The 19,292-nt window shown below is 38.1% G+C and overlaps 1 protein-coding gene and 1 long non-coding RNA gene across 10 annotated transcripts in view; one reads left to right on the top strand and one right to left on the bottom strand.

Annotated features, from left to right (window-relative positions):
- Positions 1-19,292, bottom strand: part of LOC143900330 (disks large 1 tumor suppressor protein-like) — a 332,595-nt gene that overhangs the window by 48,237 nt on the left and 265,066 nt on the right. For 8 of the 9 annotated variants that reach the window (XM_077411537.1, XM_077411543.1, XM_077411545.1 and 5 more), the window contains 2 exons: positions 16,850-17,012; positions 14,777-14,915 (listed from right to left, as the gene is read on the bottom strand). In XM_077411537.1, coding sequence (XP_077267663.1) covers positions 14,777-14,915; positions 16,850-17,012 — 302 coding nt within the window. The remainder of the gene's footprint in view (positions 1-14,776; positions 14,916-16,849; positions 17,013-19,292) is intronic. The other variant, XM_077411538.1, reaches the window with a different exon arrangement.
- On the top strand, positions 770-2,339 carry LOC143900339 (uncharacterized). The gene is made up of 2 exons (XR_013257760.1): positions 770-1,370; positions 1,762-2,339. It is a non-coding gene; the product is annotated as an uncharacterized LOC143900339 (long non-coding RNA).

Genomic DNA, 19,292 nt, shown 5'->3' with positions numbered 1-19,292 from the left:
CGCGCGACGGAGTGCGCGTTCGCGTGCATTCACAATGCAACACGCACGGTCGGCGCGGATATACCGGTTGCTGGAAAATATACTGCGATCGGACGAGCGGAACGGGCGCGGAAGGCACGAAAGAGGCGAGCGCAACGGGGTCGTGAAAACTGTCGATGCGGAACGACACTGCCAAGGCAAATAGTTGCCTCGCGCTTCGCCATCGACGGCGGAAAGCTGCGCGACGAATCTCTCTCTCCCCATGGATATCTCTTCCCTCCTGAATTATTCCAGAACTTGTAACGGAACTCGAAATTATATATATATATATACGTGTCGCGAACAATGGGATTAATAGTGGGTCGTGAAATATAAATTAGGTACGTCGGGCGTGCGCTTGCATGTATGTACTTATAAATATGTTAATCGATGACTAATTTACTCCGATATTATAACCGAAGAAGGCTCGCGCAGACGATCGCATCGCCGAATGCACTCACTTTGAATTCGTGACGCTGCACACGAAGCGAGGAATAACGATCGTTTGCCAGCTGATCGATCGCATTCGTTATTGACGTACCTCGTGACACTGCATTGTACGCGTCGTTTCGTCATACGTTAACACTGATAACGCGATCGAGAGAGCGCTTTTTGCAGGACCTTCTTTCAATCCTGTACGTTAAGCTACGAGCACGTGACATAATCATCTTCTCATACTTTGTCACGCGTATATGTCGCGACGACGCGGCGACGGCGTGGTGGTTATCTCTCACTCGCTAGTTACCGCAACACGTTACACTCAGGATATATACATGTATCCTTATCGCGTATGCTTCACTCGCGACTCTCGCGAGCGAGGTCTACGATCGTTATCATAATAACTCACTTCGCGCCAGCTGCACAAAGCGCTAGCTAATCGGGTCACTCCTCACTTGTCTTTTATGCGCTCGCACGTTGCACGCCAGATCTCCTGACTATGCACAGGAGACACACGATAAACACGTGTCGGTCGCGTAGATGCACGGCGTAAGAACGTATCGTGAAAAGTGTCGAGGTGGTCTCGAGGTTGAAGGAGAGGACCCTTCCCTTCCACCGCGCCGGCCACGCCACCGTTTTCTGACTCATGATTCTGACACGATAGCGTAACCGAAGTAGAGAGGAGAGAAGGACGTGCTGCTCGATTACGAATGCAACGCGCGCGGGAGGTACGACGTTCCTCTTCATCGATGGCTCCCTTTCCCGTGATCCCGCGACCGGTTATTATTGCATTTCCAGCCGAATACGCTTCGATAACGCCGAGATTGTACAGTGAGAATACAGTTTGATAAGAAGAAGAAGGAACGGTATGAACGGTATCGTCAAAAATTTTGATGACGTGTCGAGAGGCATAGGTATAGTGTATCTCTTTCGTCATAAAATTCAAACTCAAATTCCTTACTCCCCGAAATACTGCGCCTATTAAAGAATGAAAGAATTCGTTAGGAATGCAAAATGTCTCCAAAAAACAACAGTAAATAATTAAAAGAGCTATTACTTTAATTATGATTTATATATTTATAGATTGAAATGTTTATTGTGTTAGAGAAATAGCAAATGAGGGAGTGAGTAAGTGAGAAAAGAGGAGAGGGGAGGGAGGAAGAGGATCACTAATGATAATAATCAATCTAGATAGAGGCTAGACGAGGCCTAGATTCATCGAGAACGGCTCGAGATCATCAGTTTTGTCCGTCTGTCAGTCTGTCGATTTCTCACACGGAATTTATTGTATTTTTACTTTTGCAGGATCGGGAGAAAATTGCGAGGGTTAACGACGGTCTCGCAATTAGAAGAGGATCGATCTGGCGCGACGGCCGCACGGGATTGAGGACTTTCTACTCTGTCTCCGTTATAGCGTAACGGTATATCGCTATACTCTGCTGTACTGTCGGCCACTGTACCGGCCTTACATATGTGTATGCATACGTACATCGATAGCGACAGGATGTCGGTAACCGCAAATGACAGCGACGACGAGGACGACGACAGTGAGACGCGATTTCTAACGCGAAGTGCAAACAGTAAAGCACGTATAATATGGCATTCCGACACGTCTCCCGAGAAACGCCTAACGAAGGCACGTACCTGCTTGATTTCCCTCTACGGCTGCAATATTGTTACTTATGTATATACAGGAAGTCTTAAAATAGATCTTATATTGCCGAAAAGAAGATATAATATAAAAAAATAAAATCAGAATTTAAACTTTCGCATAAAACGTCATATATACTTTTAAGAAAAGTGACCTTAAAAATCAAAGAATAACACTTACGCTTAAGTTTGATGGCTATTACATATAAATAAAAAAATACATTTTCTCTCTCTCTCTCTCTCAATTTAATAAAACAATATGAAATAATAAACAATATAAATTACTAGAAAGATTTTATGTATGAAATATCAAGATCATTTTTATTTCTTCAATGTTGTGTCTATTTATATTTTGACAACCGCTAACAAGACAAACTCGCTGTCGTATATATATATTCGTTATCAGGATCCCTTCAGATTACCTATCTATGACCACATTTTCCTTATGAGGACCTAATATAATTTTACAAGGGCATGATTATGATAACTTATAAGGACCTTATAGGGAAACGTGCTTATTTGGGTCCTGATAAGGCAATAGTATCAGGTCCCGACAACTAAATCAGGCAAACCTTATATGATCCTCATTTGGATCCTACCTTAATTTCTAGTCGGGATAATGCAAGGTCTACAGAAATTATTCAAGTTTGAAAAAGTATAAGTATATATTATTAATTATCAGTCATTTTTCGCAAAAAAGAATCTCTGACGAAGAAATAGTAGTAGCTGCACATTGTAATGTGGAATAACTTCAAATAATTATATTTAGAAACTTGAGTACAATTTTTATTTATTATATTTGATTTAAAACTGATCTTGAATCTTTCTTTTCTTTCCTTCTATTTCCTATCAGATGCATTACAATACAAGTATAAAAAACTAACCTTTTTTTCTTTTTTTTTTCAAAATAGCAGAAAGATCAATATTTGGCAAGAATTCGCGAGTGCTTGTCATTTTCCATAAATTGCAAACATGTTTCGTGAAAATGTAATAAAACGACGGTTGGGATATGCAACGCGGCATTTTTTTGGATTGACACCTTCGTGAAAAATTTATCGCACTTACTCGAGGATGATAAAATAATTTATCGATGACTTGAAAAAAAATGCCAGTTGCACCAGGCGAGTAAATTTCATACTAAATCGTACTATATAATAACAGATATAATAACTTCGCTATATATTATCTGCTTAATTATATTAATTATTTTTATAATTATCTCATTTTATTATCTCAATTTAGATTACACTTAATTACACACCAGTAGTTAATTTATGTTTCAATAAAAAAATCTAATAGTCCTTTTTTCGTTTATTATAATATTGTACTGAAAATATTTTTCATCATCGTTTCTATCTTATTTCTATAATATTGTACCACAACTCTCTCTCTCTCTCTCTCGATTTCTCGTTATTTGACTGGAATTTCCTTTCGCATCGTTGGAATGTGAAAATTTATGCCATTCACGCTGAGAATACGTGATTTCATCGAATGAGTCATTAGCGAATATTCGGAATGTCGATCTTCGTTAATGACTATTCGTTCTATATCATCAAATTATGATACTATCGGATATCGGTTATTCAATCAATCCAGTATCAAGATAGTCTTTAATTACTATTGCATTAAAGAGCATTTAATTTTTATCGTGACAAAATTTGATCTAAAAATTTGAACTAGTTTTAAAATTTTAATTCTATCATGTGAAACGGGTATATCACTAATTTCATTATATTTAAATTACGTATGTACGTTTGTCGTTTCTTGTCTGGCACATCACGAACGGTGACACGGATTTGCGAGAGTTAGTGAATCAGTAAACGAGTGAGTCATCCGTAAGTTATTAGTAAGCTCGATGGGAATCGTTATTCGTCATAGTTCTTCCGATAGTTCGATAAGTATGACTTCTGTATTTAAATATTTATATCCGTAATCTTATATCTAATGAAATATTCTAGCATCTAATATATATATTATTTACAAACGTTAATCGTGTGTGGACAGTAAAAGGTATAAACACGCATCAGATTTACCTTATTTAAGATTTAAAATTACTAAAATACTTTAAAATAAAAATAAGAGAGACAAAAAGAAACACCGTGCTTGATGAAACTCTTAGGTAGAAAAAATCACATAATTTAAGAAAATCGTAAATAAAACACATTAATTGAAAAGCCGCTGATGCACACAGTTCGAGAGGAACGCAACGAGACAGCGCTTGTTAGAATGGTCGGCGCTTCGAAGCTTATTGTTCACCACTAGAACACCTCGCTTATCGCGGTATCGCGCGTCCCAGAAGCGCTCCCGATCTCCGTATGCACTTTGGTGACACAGTTCGGCACAATAGCACGCGCATTAATCGCATAACTGGCGGCGTGGTTGCGCAACCGTCCTTCCCACATTGTTACCCGCGAATGCACGTAAGCACGCACGAACGCAAACGCGCGTATACGATGCCTCTTGGATCGGGAGATGCGATCGCTCTGACATAACGATCTGTCGCCTTGCCGATCTGCGCCGCAACTTCGTTGCCGCCGCGCGACGCTAATAATTTACGCTCGCGCGCGAGAATTATGCGTATTATGACGTTTCGTCGGTCATATTATGTAAATTTGCGACGTCACGCGATTGATATGTCGTTGCAATACTGTCATTGTGTCTCGCGGTAATTCTGCACCGCGAAATTCACCACAGAGAATTTCTATCCGTCAAAGAGAAATTGAGTTATATAGTAGCTCGGTCTATACGCTTATATGCATTTATTGTATAAGTATATTCGTCATAATTGCAATTTCTGATACAAAAAAGATTAAAAGGATTGCTGATAAAATGGTAAATAATTAGTAATACGTGGAAAAATATAAACATCATTGATTATAAAATATATAAACTGTAATTTACTTCCAAATTCCTCAAAATATACACTATAGTATAAGCTTACGGGAAGTGATTTCATTCATATCGATTAGTTTACTCAACTTTAGATTTTGTATAAAGTTAGTACTATCGCCATGATTTCAATTTGTCCATCAATCTACTGTCCATCGCTGCTTAACAATCTCGTTTTCAACAACGGCGATATGCGCCTGAGAGATTCATCATCTTCTTCGGTAAACTTCAGCGACACTCACGTCCCGTTCAAGCTGAGTCCCCGCAAGATTGACAAATCTGGACTTAGAGTTTACCGAGTCGATTAATTCGCCAACATACCGAGTCGCCGCCAGCAACTAACAACAGATATTATTCAACGGCTGGTAACTGGATCACCGAGCATTCGCCAAATTTCCACAACTGTTATGTCCCGCGAGTTTCGAGACCGGCGAAGGATACATACACAGTACGTATGGGGCAAACAGGATAGGCCCGCCGACTGTCGCTTCCAACGGACACCGAAAACGTTGCAAACTTGCCTAATGAACGTACAAGCTTCGTCGGCCAAGAGAGCGACTTGAGAAGTGTTGGCTTAACACGCGCTTTCGGGTGGAATCCGTCGCCAGATTTCACCAACTTGGCTTCGGTCTCTCGGCAGTGTCCTCAAAAGGATCTTTTGAGCACCGTAACAAACTCGCCTAACGCGATTCCGCGCTCGCCTGGATGTGCTGTAATTTCTCTCGCGTGTTGAGAGGATGTGCGCTAGCACTGGATATTAGAGACTTTGCGTAACAGCGCGCACTTTAGACGCGGTAAACGCTGATTGCGATGAAAAGCGCGTGAACAGTAGGACGGCATTTAAATGGAACGTGAGATACGACTGAAAAGAAGTATTTTCGACCAGTCTACGTGATAACAGAATAATCTTACCGTGCCTTATCAATTTGGAATTAGATGATAAAAACGGAAAATTCGTCCCTACTCCCTACGAATAGTTACAAAGATCTTTAACATGTAAAATAAAATTTCTTCGCGGCAAAACTCTCATCTCGCAAATATTAAATGGTAATAAATGATATTCATGATCATCCTCGAATTCTTATAACATCCTAGGGATCAAAATTCGCAGATCGTGCATTAAAGCGAGAACGTAATTCGGCTTTTCGACGAAAATTATTTTCACTATTTTTTGGATATACATATAAAAAAGTGTCAGATTCGACAGTGAGCGTGAGAAGTTAATTTATCATATTTATTTTATTTAACTTTTGGATTAAACTGCTCATCCGTTCACATTCAAAAAATATCAGTGAAAAGTTTGCTTAATGATAGCAGTAAAACGGAGATAAGATTGAAAGCATCCATGTGGACGGAAAAACTAGTAAAATCTTCACCCTGACCTTAAATTACGAAAGGGAAGTCGAGTATGAGTTCATTTCATGTGTCTTCGAGGTGAGATCAGTGGATCGAGCGGTCAATGTAAAAAATGATTCAGATGTCGTAACGATTTGACCTTAAAACCATTAATCACGTTTTTTAAAGGGGCCTCAAAGAGTAAAGGCCAGATTATCTCGCTCCAATTTCGGGGCACGACAGCGAGATGCTTTTGATTAATTCGCAATGTCCACACTTCGCGACGAAAGGACAGCCATTAATAACGCCGACCACTTGTTTTCTCTCAAAGCTTTTGCGGCGTGTGTGGGCGCAACGTACTGCGCCCGCGTCTATGTGTGCACGCGCGCGTACGTGTTCCTGGAAAAAGGATGGTGGACTTCCGGATTAGTCGTACGCCTCGTCGGAAGATTTAATTACGAGCTTTCCGCGAAACTGACAGGTCTCTCATCCAACCAGAGAAGAGGCGCAAAAAGAACATGTCGAAACGATATGACAGAATACCAGTTCTAGCTGAGTGATGCGGGAAGACGTTATATGCGGTACGGAAAGATAAATGAACTAATTTTTGTTTTCGCGAAGCTTGGATAGCGCGGAGAAATTTGAAAGAGCTATATAGAAAGTAGAGGACTTTAATAAAATAACAAATTGGAAATCTAAAATTTGGAGAGAGATTTGAATAATAATATACTCCACATATAATTGTCGTCATATTGCATGGTTGTTAATTATGACCGATTATCAATATTGCATTGTGCTTATTTATTTGTTTCTGCGTATTAATCTTTTAATCCTCTAGTTTTATATACCGAATCATACAAATTGATAATAACCATTCCTCTCTCATTAGCATTCTCGAATTAATATATCTATAATTCAAATAATAATTTACTTTAATGAGTTAGTTTGTATGTATAATCGTTGATCCCTCGACCTTCTAGTGCGCTTTAAATGTCGCAATGTTGTATGTTCCTATAATCTTTTTATTGGAAATACATTTTTACATATACATTTTTAAGGATATTGATTTATAAAAACAATTTATTTTGCATTCGACAGACTATGTTATACAAATACTACAAAACTAAATGTATTCTTAAATTTTATTATACATATATAATGTTTAAGTAAAAAATAAAAAATTCAATTATGTCAAATATTGATAGTTTTTAATGTAAAAAAGAAGTTATTACGTACATCGTAAGGAAAATGATTCGTGGTCGTGGTAAGACTCTTTTAAATGAAATTTCCAAGATAAACGCAAAATAAATTGGAGTTCCCTGTTGCTCCATCAGGGAATTTCGGCGATAGCAAAGGGAGAGACAGAAGCGGCGAGTATCGAAGAAGGGTTGCGGAACAGCTTTCGGGTTCGTGCAAGTTTAATTGGTTTCCGGAATCCACTTTGCCTGGTTTTTAGCCGCGCGATGACACGTTTCATTTTACTTCTGAACCCTGCCCGTCCCTATCTCCGCTCTATCTTCGCTTGATATCGAGTTTTACGAGCGACTTTGCTGCAGACGACGGACGTCGAATCCGTTCGCGCAACTTCCGCGAAGAGTGCCTTACGCATCACGTTAAAATTAATGCAAAAAATTTACGCGACGCACGACAGCGCGAATTTGAACTGGAAATTTTTCAATCCCGCAGCTTTCGCCGTGGAAGAATCTGCGAAAAGAATTTCCTCGCGAAATGTTGTTTGACCTCCCGTCTCGTGAAGGGTCGATATCGTTCCTGTAGCTATAGGAGAAACGCGTCGCTTTTCCACTTTCACGTTTCCGACATAACTTCCATCAGCTGGTTAATGAAATACCAAAGATACTCAACGCCAATGATAACCCGCCAGCTCTGACTGCTAGTAAGAAGCTTTACGCGCATGTCATATAAAAGTTACATCATAAAAGCTTTTATACGTGAGTATACCACTTTAAAAAATATATTTTGTTAACTTTACGCTATGCTTGATGTGTCATTACAACTTTGCATTTTTAAATGATAAATTTATTATTTATCCTTTATTTATATTGATTTATTTTTATATGTGGAACGTCGCTCAAAAATAATTTAGACAGTCAAAAATTAAATAAAAAATGCTATTGTCTATGCTTCATCATCCCTTCGTTTCTTGAAATCCTCTTTCCCTTCCACTAGCAGGTGAAATCTGTGCCATGTGTTAAGTAAAATTTTTATCTTTCTCGACAGCGCAAAGGAAAGAGGAGGGACCAATAACGCGCTGACTCGACGGCGTTGATATCGGTGATATGCGAGATCTTGTGCGGCTCGCGAAAACGAACGCCACCAAACGACGCCATGCAGCATCACAGTCGAGCGCAACCGAGAAATTCCCTCCTTTCTCTCGACGACGGCGTCTTATGGCGGCGTCGCGACGACGTTGGGACGGCTGAGCCAGCGTTATCACATCGCACGCTGCCACCGCCGCCACCGGAAGACTTATTGGTCTGTGAACCCAACGAGTCCGTACAGACGTTCGCCAGTTACGCAGTTACAAGTCATTTCTGCACCAGGCACTCCGGCCGCCGGCTCGTTAACCGTCGACCGCCGATAACCAGACCGCGGAAACGACCATTTCAGCGAAACTCGCGAAAAATAGCGACAGACCGCATCCTTCGTTCGATCACCACTATAAGTCTCTTGACATCGATGTCACTTTCTTTTCGCGATTGTGAACTGCCACTGACACAAGATTAATAGGCTGCGATCCCAGCAATCTTCTTTCTGTAATTCTCTCCCTATTTTTCACTTTTTCGTATTTTAACTCTAACAGAAGATATGTTTTAATGCTCAAAAATTATAATTTTCAATATAATCCAACGTATCTCTTTTAACTAATCTTTAACTAATAACCTCCATGTAGAACTTCCATAAAGAAATAGTTTTCAAACTAATTATACGATGTACTGATTAATTATAATACAATAATTAATTATAATAGATACATATGCGTGAAATACGATTGAAAATATTCATCACTTGTAACTCTTGGAATACATGACTATTATATCGTGTTTTATTCACAGAGCTAACTTCCGCTTTTGATCGATACGTTACTTCTATTTTTGTGTATTTGTTCATGCGAGCGCTTTATATGGAAAACTGAAAACAGAAAATAATTGGAAATATACGCTGCTTTATTTCCGTAACGCGATAAACTGAACAAAAAGACATTTCTTTCTTGGCTAAATCGTTTAATTCCAAGAAATGTTTATCGTTTAAATTTCTACGGTTTAAACGTGCCTCGCAATGCCACGTTTCCTAGACAACGGCTCTCCAGAGATCGTGCCGCAACAAACGATACATTATACAGAACAGTCCGGAATTGGGTCGTGGACTGTAAATTAAACAAACTGTAAATGCACCCGTTATGCGGTAGCGAGCGCATATTTCGCTGCAGATGGCACGATTCAAAGGCTCATACCATGGCATTGTGCGTGCTATGGTAACAGATTTATTTTACAATGGAAACAGTTTACCACAAAGAAGAATTAAATAAATTTTAACCTATTGTTCAACTAACTATCGAAAAGCATGCCAATTTTATTACAAAGCATCATTTTTATCACTAAACGCATTTTAGCAATGTAATGCCAAAATAATGTCAAAAAATTATAAAAAAATAGTTAAAAAATATAAATGGTAATATATGCACAGTTTGTCCTTTTACATTAAAATTCATGTCAAAAAAAGAAATTACAAAAATCCATTTATTATATCGACTTTTGATTAAACGACCCACGAATTGAAACACAAAATAATGTTATAGGAAACAAAAGAGACACAATAACTCCTTTTAACTGTCGTCGAGTTTCGCAAATTAGAAGTAAGAAATATTCACCGTTTTCGGAAACATGCGCAGGTAACTGCGCATAAAAAGTGTGACAAGAAAATTCGCAAAAATCCAGGAAGTTCTGCGAACAATGCAACAATTCTCGGTGTCATGTCTGTGAGAAAGAAAAGAACAGGTAAAAAAGAAAGGGAATTCGAGGGACTTCCCCGGGAAGTTCGTAGAAAATTCCTGGCTAGTGTAGCCACCCCGCCAAATAATATGGGATCATCTCGTACTATAGGGAATCCATTATTCTTCAATGCAAAAGCTGCCGCATCCCTGGAAATTGTTCAGCGCAAAACCGTTCTTTATCCGCACTTTAGTTCACATGCTTCCGGCTTCCGATAAGCATCGTCACGTATTGCCGAAGTGCAAAATTTGCGGAGAGCCCATGCATTAAAACGTTAAAATGTCCATAAATAAGTTAAGAGAGGATTATCCGCATCGCATTGTTCCACAAGTTTGCGCGGCAACGTTATAATTTTACGATAAAATAATATTTATTCACAAAACAGATGAAAAAATCTTCAGAAAGCAGATTCTTGTTTTATAATATATATAAAACAAAAGCGGAATAAAATAGAATAGAATAGTATTGCAAATTTCGCAAAAATATTATACAAGACTATAAAAGTACATAGAAATGAAGAGAAGAAAATATAGAAAAGTGAAGAATATATAATTTGAATAGAGATAAAGAAATATATATTTTTTGAAGCACTAAAACTAACTTGAAATGGTAAAATTGACAGCAAAAATTGCTCTATATACTGCTTCTATATAGTAATAAAATTATAATATCTAAAGTTATATATTAACCAAAATAAAAAAACTCAAAAAGTATAAAATATGTAAAAATAAAATATGAAAAAATCTTCTCTGAATGTTTAATGCGCGTTAATATTTACTTGCAATAATAATAATTTATTCCTGTATTAAAAGAACACGCTTAATTCGTGAAGTTTTTGCATTCGTACAGTCGGTATTTCCGGTTGAATACGAAATTGTTGAACAAATTTTTCACGACATCCTTCTCGCACCTAAAGCACTATTGTTCACGGGAGGACGACGAGTTTCCTAGCCCTGGACCGGACATCTCCGGCCAGGATGTCCGACGGGACAAGAGCCACAGAAGAAATTAAATTTGCGCCGTCACATACGAGGGTGGCGACACAATGAACCGGATGAAGGAGTTCTATGTTGACCATCAAAAGCTACCGAGCAAAGCGCTCGTGATAAGTCATAACACGTCGCGTACTCGGGAGGCGTCACAAAATAAAAATGGTATGATAATTCTGAAAAGAGTAGCGACGGAGTCTTTCTCCCTTTGAAACTCAGGAACTCTGGCAGACTCAAAAAGTTATGCGAGCTTATTCATGATAATTAAGACGTTATAACGTTATGGCATCGCGATAAACAAATCGTCAGTTATTTATTCGAATCGAAAAACTTGGCGAATGTTTCTTTCGGTTCCCCTCAAATTGATTTTTTGTCATTTAGAATAGCCTAATCCTCGGTTGTTGAACTATGTTAAATTTCGCAATAAATTTCTTGCTGATACAAGAAGGTAAACAGTATCGTAACGATGAGAATTCGGCAGTATATTTGACGAAGATGCAGTGGGATGCATTCGGATCGATGCAGAGAGGATGCTGCATCACGTAAGCGAGAGATTGGTCGGATCCGGTAGCTCGTTCGTGACCCGGGCCAGTTGTGACCTTGGCCCGTATTTCGGAGATGCAGCTGCGCGCGTGGCGCTACATCCACACCCGAATATATCCGCTCGCGTGCATATACATGATGCGGCAGATTATATACCGCCAGGGAATGGGTATTACACTAATTATAATATCATTCGCATTGAAAAAGTCGTGATTAATGAAAAATTCAAAAGATTAAGCGAATCCTTAAGCGACTATTAAAAAAAAAAAAAAAAAAAGGGAATAAATTGCGTGGACTTGTGATTAATTTCAGAAATATATGGCCACAAATAAATACGGCACCTGGGCATCAATAAATTACGTTGAAGCTTTTATGACGTATTTACGACCTATGTAACTATAGGCAACTGAATGCGGCGTCCTCGGACACGCTCGAGTAATTAAAAACGCACATTTGCGGACGTGTCGCGAGCATCCGTCGCGATACGGAGCACTGCGCAACAAAAATGCATCTGCATTGCATTTTGCGGCGCATTCGGCGCGCTCGGCGCGGTAGTATCGACGAGACGTGTTTGACGAACTATGCGAATGAAAAAGCGAGCAAGAAATTTACTCGCGGAGAACTTTTCGAACCGCAACGCGTACACGTCATACGAAGCCGCGGAAAACAAAGACGAGTTCGCCAATCAACGCCCGGAATTGTTCCAATCAAACGAGATAAAAATTACAGTCCACCGAGTACGAGCGAGCTTTGTTTCTTTCGTGATATTTCCCTCTTCGGTGTGAGCACGCGAATTGTTTTTCCGTGACGCGAGGTGTGAATATATATGTATAAAAAAAAAAAAATATAATTCTATTTTTATATATTTATACTTTGTTATTTTAACATTGCCTTTTCAAGCTTGTTAAATTTGACGTTAAATAAACGTGACAAACAGCGAATGCTTTTTCAATAATTATTGTGCATAGGCGTTATCACATAATCATTAATTAGTAAATGAAAAGCAGAGAAGAAATGAGATTCGCTGAATGAGATTCGTATTCAGAAAATAACGCGAGTGGCAGAGTCTATATGCAGCTCGGAAAACTGTATAAATGGATACCGAGTCGGCGGCGCACAGGTGCGCGAAATTTTCGCGGCGCGGCGGCTGGTCGGCTTAATGAAATATTCCATTCATGGTAATGTTTAACTGTGGAATAACTTCCAGCAGTCCGGTAGGAATAGTAATCAAGATTATACAATTAGTTCCTCGCGTACGCTACTTTAAAGTCTCTTTCTCTCAATCGAAGTTAAATTTTCTATGTCTCATAGATCTCACTGTCATCAATGGGATTCTTTGAGCAAATAGAAGATTAGAATAGATTAAATTGGATTTATTGTGTGCGTCATAGAAACGAAATGTCCTCGTTCCTATGTAATATTCCAAAATATATGCGACGTTTTCAAGATTCAGGCGGATAATTCAATATATTACATTATATTCTCTTTAACAAAATTAAGGGATATATCAAATCGATCGCAAAAATAAGAAAAAAATGTGTAAGTAATTTTTCACGTAAAAATAAAACGTTGTGTAGATGTAACTTCTCTACAGAATGTTCCTCCATCATTGTAAAAACTATTAAAAAAGAATTCCTGATGCAACTTTGACTTTTCATTATTTTTCACAGCTTACCTATCTTTAACGCGTTATATATCTTTATAATTAAGCCCTAAATTCAAAATATGTGAAAACAAAGTTTATTTAAAATTTATTACAAGATATAGTTTGATAGTATTTGCTAATCTATTAAAATCTGATTTATGAAAAGATCTTTAATTACTGCTAATTACTTAAAAACTATGGCATATATATGTTTACAAAAGAAAATAATTTTATATATTACTTAACAAAATTGTTCTTCAGAGATTTTATGGTATAATTAGACTTTACCAACTTTTGCCATTTTGCTATCATATTAAATTAGGTGAATAAATCCTCTTTAATTATATGTTAACAAAAAATATCGTAAAAATATCACTAAAATAAAACAAGGCGATATAAAAAGATAAATTGGATAAACACAAGCGCAAATAATTTAAGAGTGTGTGAGGAAATGATTCATCAGAATGCAACGCAAGATATCTGGAAGAGAGATAATTTGATAACGATCTAAGTAAGTTCGTTCCCGCTTCGTCTAATCCTCTATTCCGCTCGTGCGATGTTCAGTGACGACCTTAACCCGGACAGTCCCGGGTACATGGCAATGTTGGAACCTCGTGCGCGCAGTAGTATTCGAGAAGGGTTAACCACGAAGGGACAGGTCAATAGAAGGAGCCGAACTGGCGTGAGTAAGCCTCCAGCAGAGGTACATAATGTGTCCGGACCAATCCCACCTTCATGGCATAGTCCGGCCAATTCGATAAGCCCTTAATCTATCGGCAATTAGCTCTCGTGCGCACCGGCCCTACCGCAAGCTCTTTACCCTCCACCGATTCATGTTGCTCGTCGACCTCTCGGAAACATCCGTCCGATACAGTTTATCCGTTTCACTCGGTTTGCTTTTGAAATTAGTACCACGTTTTGCACGAATGATCAACGGGCCAGTTCGATAAATAGCCGACGGGAACACAAGACAAATGGTCTATTTCTTCGGCGCATTTACGTTTTTGAATTTACAGACTCTCGTTATTATCGAGAAAACAGCGTATAAAACGAACGAGAGATGGCGAGCTTGGTGCATCCCAAAAGTATCGGACGTGACTGGCGAACGAGTCCTGTTTTATGCTTGCGAGAGAGGAACGGTGGCGGATATGTTGCGCCGCAATTTTCGTAAAAGGACTTCTATATTGATGCTGACCAAAAACGGTCAACTCGCGTGGGGTCTCACAAAAAATAGTAAAAGACGAGAGAGAGAGACTCACCGTGAGACATCCTCTTGGGAAACTGCTCGCGGTGTCCCGGTGCCGTGCAGAGCAAGAGAAGACGCGTGGCGAGATTCTTGCGAGTACGGTAGAGCCGCGGTGTTGTTTTCCATCGCAGACACGGAGCCGTTTTGTTTACCTAGCAGCAAACAAAAAATTAGGGTCAGTTAGTATATGTGCGGAAAATCATCAACAGATCCCGCCAACGTTTTCTATTTCTGATACTACATACTTCGTTGCGTTTCACGAATATCAAATTTGTTCGATACTAAACATTCGCTGACATATGTGCTTGTCTTTATTTCTGCGATAGAATAATTTTATTAATAATAGTTAGTTTAAAACCATGTCTCTAAGGATATTATACATTTAACGATTGTAAAAAAATTAATATTATATGATACAAACAAAAATGGAAGTAAAACGTAATCGCAAATTATAGTACCTACTGACAAATTAGTATCTAAAAAATAATAGTTTCATTCCTAAATATGATGCAATATTAAATTAATTATTAATATATAACAGTATTAATGTAATATAATTTTAAATTAATTTTAAACATTATTAATAATAAATTATATACATAAGTAATTTGTTATTATCGTCATTACAATATTATATTACGCGCTAAAATTTCATCTTCCTACAAGTATTGCGCAAAAAATAGCATAAAAAGCATGGATCGAGATAAAAAACAGCGATCTCAATCTAGAACAGACTTGTTTATTCGCATCGAGATGGCTTCTCCGAGAAACTCCCGGTTGCGCCTGGAGATTAAAGCAAATATTCGGATAATCCCGCGGGGCACCGATATGCCGCAGCATTAAAGGGGCAATTTGAATTCAGTCGGCATAAAACCGCCGCCGTCGAGTCCGCTTTTTCCCGCTCACATCGAGGTTGGGCGAACTATAGCGCTTGTACTGGACTGTTTTTTCCCGTTTGAAGAAAAATAAATATAGCGATATTGCTGTAGAATAAAGATACAACCACGGCGCAAAGCTCGACATGTCTTTAATATCTCGAGAAGCGGTCTTTCACCTTTTACATAAAGAAAAACGCTACAGTTTTACAATAATAATCAATCTCTATACATATACGCTCGTCAATTTTACGCACGAATACTTAAAGTAACTTCGTTAATTCACTAGCGAAATCGAAGAAACATCGTTCTTTTCCCGTGGTATGAAATTTTAACGTTGCACTCTCAAGATTTTCTCGATCGAACGTTTTCGACGCGCGGTGTGCCGCATTCATAACACACGCGATAAACGGAGAAAGGGAGATAAGACCGCTCGCGTGCGTTTCGGAATGCGAACTTTACGAGCTCCGTTTTATGAGACTGATGAATAAGTTACGGTCCGATCGTCAGTAAAAGTCCGGCTGATGGGGGAAAACCCGCGGATCAAAAATTCATTTCCGCACCTCTCGATGCGCGGAAATCGCGGGGATTCGTTCGCGTTTATTTTCAGCCAGCGGAGGGGTTATACGGGAGGCACGGTTGATTTAAATTTCAACCCGTCGGGCAGATGGCTTTGAATAATTAATATAGGATACCGTAATTATTATTTCGATCGAGATCTCGCGATGGAAAAGTGGCGACGAAAAATACGGTTAGGTGCGACGACGAAAGTGGAGCCGGCGTTTCTTGCGGAGAGTCGATTATTAAAACGCGCACGGCGCGAATGTTTCAGCCGTCCTTGTCGCGTAAATCACGAACGATGAAATAAAATCGCAGCGTGAAACCTGCGATTTTATTTCGTTGCTTGATTGACAGTCAACGAGATTGTCTTCACGTTTTATATTGCGCTGAACGCTCCATCTTGAACGTGTTGTCTAACAATAAGAATTATTATAAGAAAAATCAGTGAATTTTGAAATATAAATATCTTAGTAGAGTATATAAATTAAAGTATATTTTACTTATGAGATCTGTTTGATGTAATCCGAAATGTAATTAAATGTTAAATAGAACACTAATTATAAAATTATTATCTATTATATTTACTTTTTCGTGGTATTCCGATTTAAATAACAATGTACGCAAAAAATTAAGAAAACTTGATGACTCACGTGGCTGAGGCGAAAGTGAATTGTCCGTTGCTATTGGAGGAGGAGGCGGGGGGTTGATTCCACTTTCCGTCTTGGAAACTAGAAGTACAACGCGATCTTGGGTCGCCTTCAGGGTCGCCACTGCCTCTTCGTGTGTCACATTCTCCAGATTTTTATCGCCCTGCTGAAACCAATATGTGCTCTTTTTTGATAATGTGCACTAAACATTGACTCGTCGACGATCAAAGACAATTATTTGAAACGTTGCCAAAGTACTTCTTTCTTCGTAGACCAAAATTTAATACGTTATGTCGCCGACATATATTACGACATGTACTTGTAAACTGTTGTTTACATCCATGCATAAAATTATATCATCAGAAAATGTCGGACAAGATACAAATGTAATATGAAAATGAGATACATTTTTATGATTTTGTCTGGAATGGTACATTAATTCCCCGCACGTTTTTTATTCATTCTCCACGCGGATATTATTTTTTGAGAAATATTCCTTTTTTCTTTCTGTTTATCAACCAATCCTTTTCTCTCTTAAGAGAAGAGACTGTTTCGGAAACACGAACTTGGCATAGTCGCGGCGCATACAAACGATTCGATCACGATGTCACGAGCCTTCAATAATTGATTTTCCCCATTCAATTTCCCCTGTCAACCGTGGTCTACTCTCTTATCTCCTTACGTTTCACCCCTTGTTCGCCCACTGCGATTGTCTTCCTTAAGGCACTAAAAGACAATCGCGATTATTATCGAACTGACGCGCATTGAGAGACCAGCATGGAAATTGTAGCGTGATATACCACAGTGAACCCTTAATCCGTTCATGAATATGCTTGCATCGCTTTAAAAATTAAATAGCAATAAATATATAATAATATATCTTAGATGTAATAAAATTTAATTTTTATCAATGTAATAAATTAAGAATTAATATAAATATCACACTAAAATCATTAAAATTTCATTTTTCTTTGTTTTAATGTATAGTAATGTATAAAATTTCAAATAATTTAATTAAGTCAACGTAATTGCCAACTATCCGTAAAGAAAAAATATTAACGAATGTACACACATATCGCACCTCCAAAAAAAATACTGTCACAAAAAAACTTAAAAAATTTCGATTTTGAATTAAACCCATAAAAAGTATACCTAGAATATTACCTATGTGCTTATAATAGTGTCATAATTCAATATGTGAAATCCGCTGCACGAAGCGAAAGTGTCATTATTTTTTAAAACCGGTTATGTTGCGGTTTCCTGGTGATGTATAGTGTCATAAGCGAATTGACAAATGAATTATAGCAGACCTCTTCAAGAAACGGCATAAGTTTCATTGTAACACGATGTCATACTTAATTGTAATTGCGTTAGTTATCTCAAAATTTAAAAAATGGAATTAAATTTGTTTTTTTCCTCCCCTAAAATCGTAAATTTTTTACTTCTGACTGACTTCGAAGTGCGATATATATTACGCGATAATTAAAGAATAAAGTTGATCAAATTTCATATTTTTAAGCAGTAAAATAATTGGTGAGATCAAATCATCCTCATTTCCCATAAATCCGAGCGGATAGGAAAAATAGATTAGGACGGTTTTCCAAAGCGCCGTCGTAGTAATTGATAACCCTCTCTCTTCTCTCTCTCTTCCGTCACCGATATACAGCTCCAGTCGACGGTAAGTCGACCTTCGCTAGTCTACGATTTTTCGCTTCAGCGATTTCACCACCTTTAAGGCACCTATCTGGGAGAGAGAGTCGCGCCAAAAAAGTACCGATTAAAGCCGAATAGCCGGCTAGATTTATGACTGTCGTCGAAGGGTGAAGTGAAGAATGCGCGCATACGATGAAAAGGCGCTCTTTGTCTTTCTCTCTTTATATGGCATAAAAGTGCGTTAAAAGGTGTGCTTTTGTTACTTTTCTAGGATGGTCGATCGTGAAGCTAATCGAGATTCGAGCGTCGATTTTCCGCCTTTTCCGGCTTGTAAACTTATTTACGGATTATTTATTGCAAATAAGCAAAAGAATAAGGCATTAAAATCTTGAGAAAATAATCTTTAATTTTTAATAAAATTAACAATGACAGAAAATTTTAAATTATGTTACCGCTTTAAAAAAACTGCTAAGAAAACACTAGAGAAATTTTTATACCTATTTTTATACTTTAATTTTGAAAGCTTAATCGAGTTCTGATTCACTCACTTTTTTGAAAGAGAAAGAAAAAGAGAGACAGAAGCGTTTATTATATCGTTGTAAGGTATGACTTCTAAAAAAGGAGGGAATGAGAGAGAAGGAGAATTAATCTTTAATTTAAAATTTTAAATTTTATAATTCGGTGAAAGAAACTCCGTGGCACGTTCTTTGGGATTGTCAAAAACACTTTTAATATTTCTAACATTCCCATAGAATGCGTGTCACGAATTCCTTTCATCGGATTATAAAATTTT

Source organism: Temnothorax americanus, unplaced genomic scaffold, assembly GCF_048541705.1.
Source record: "Temnothorax americanus isolate GAGA-0224 unplaced genomic scaffold, ASM4854170v1 Scaffold3, whole genome shotgun sequence".
Classification (NCBI taxonomy): Eukaryota; Metazoa; Arthropoda; class Insecta; order Hymenoptera; family Formicidae; genus Temnothorax; species Temnothorax americanus.
This window is presented reverse-complemented; position numbering and strand designations above follow the sequence as displayed.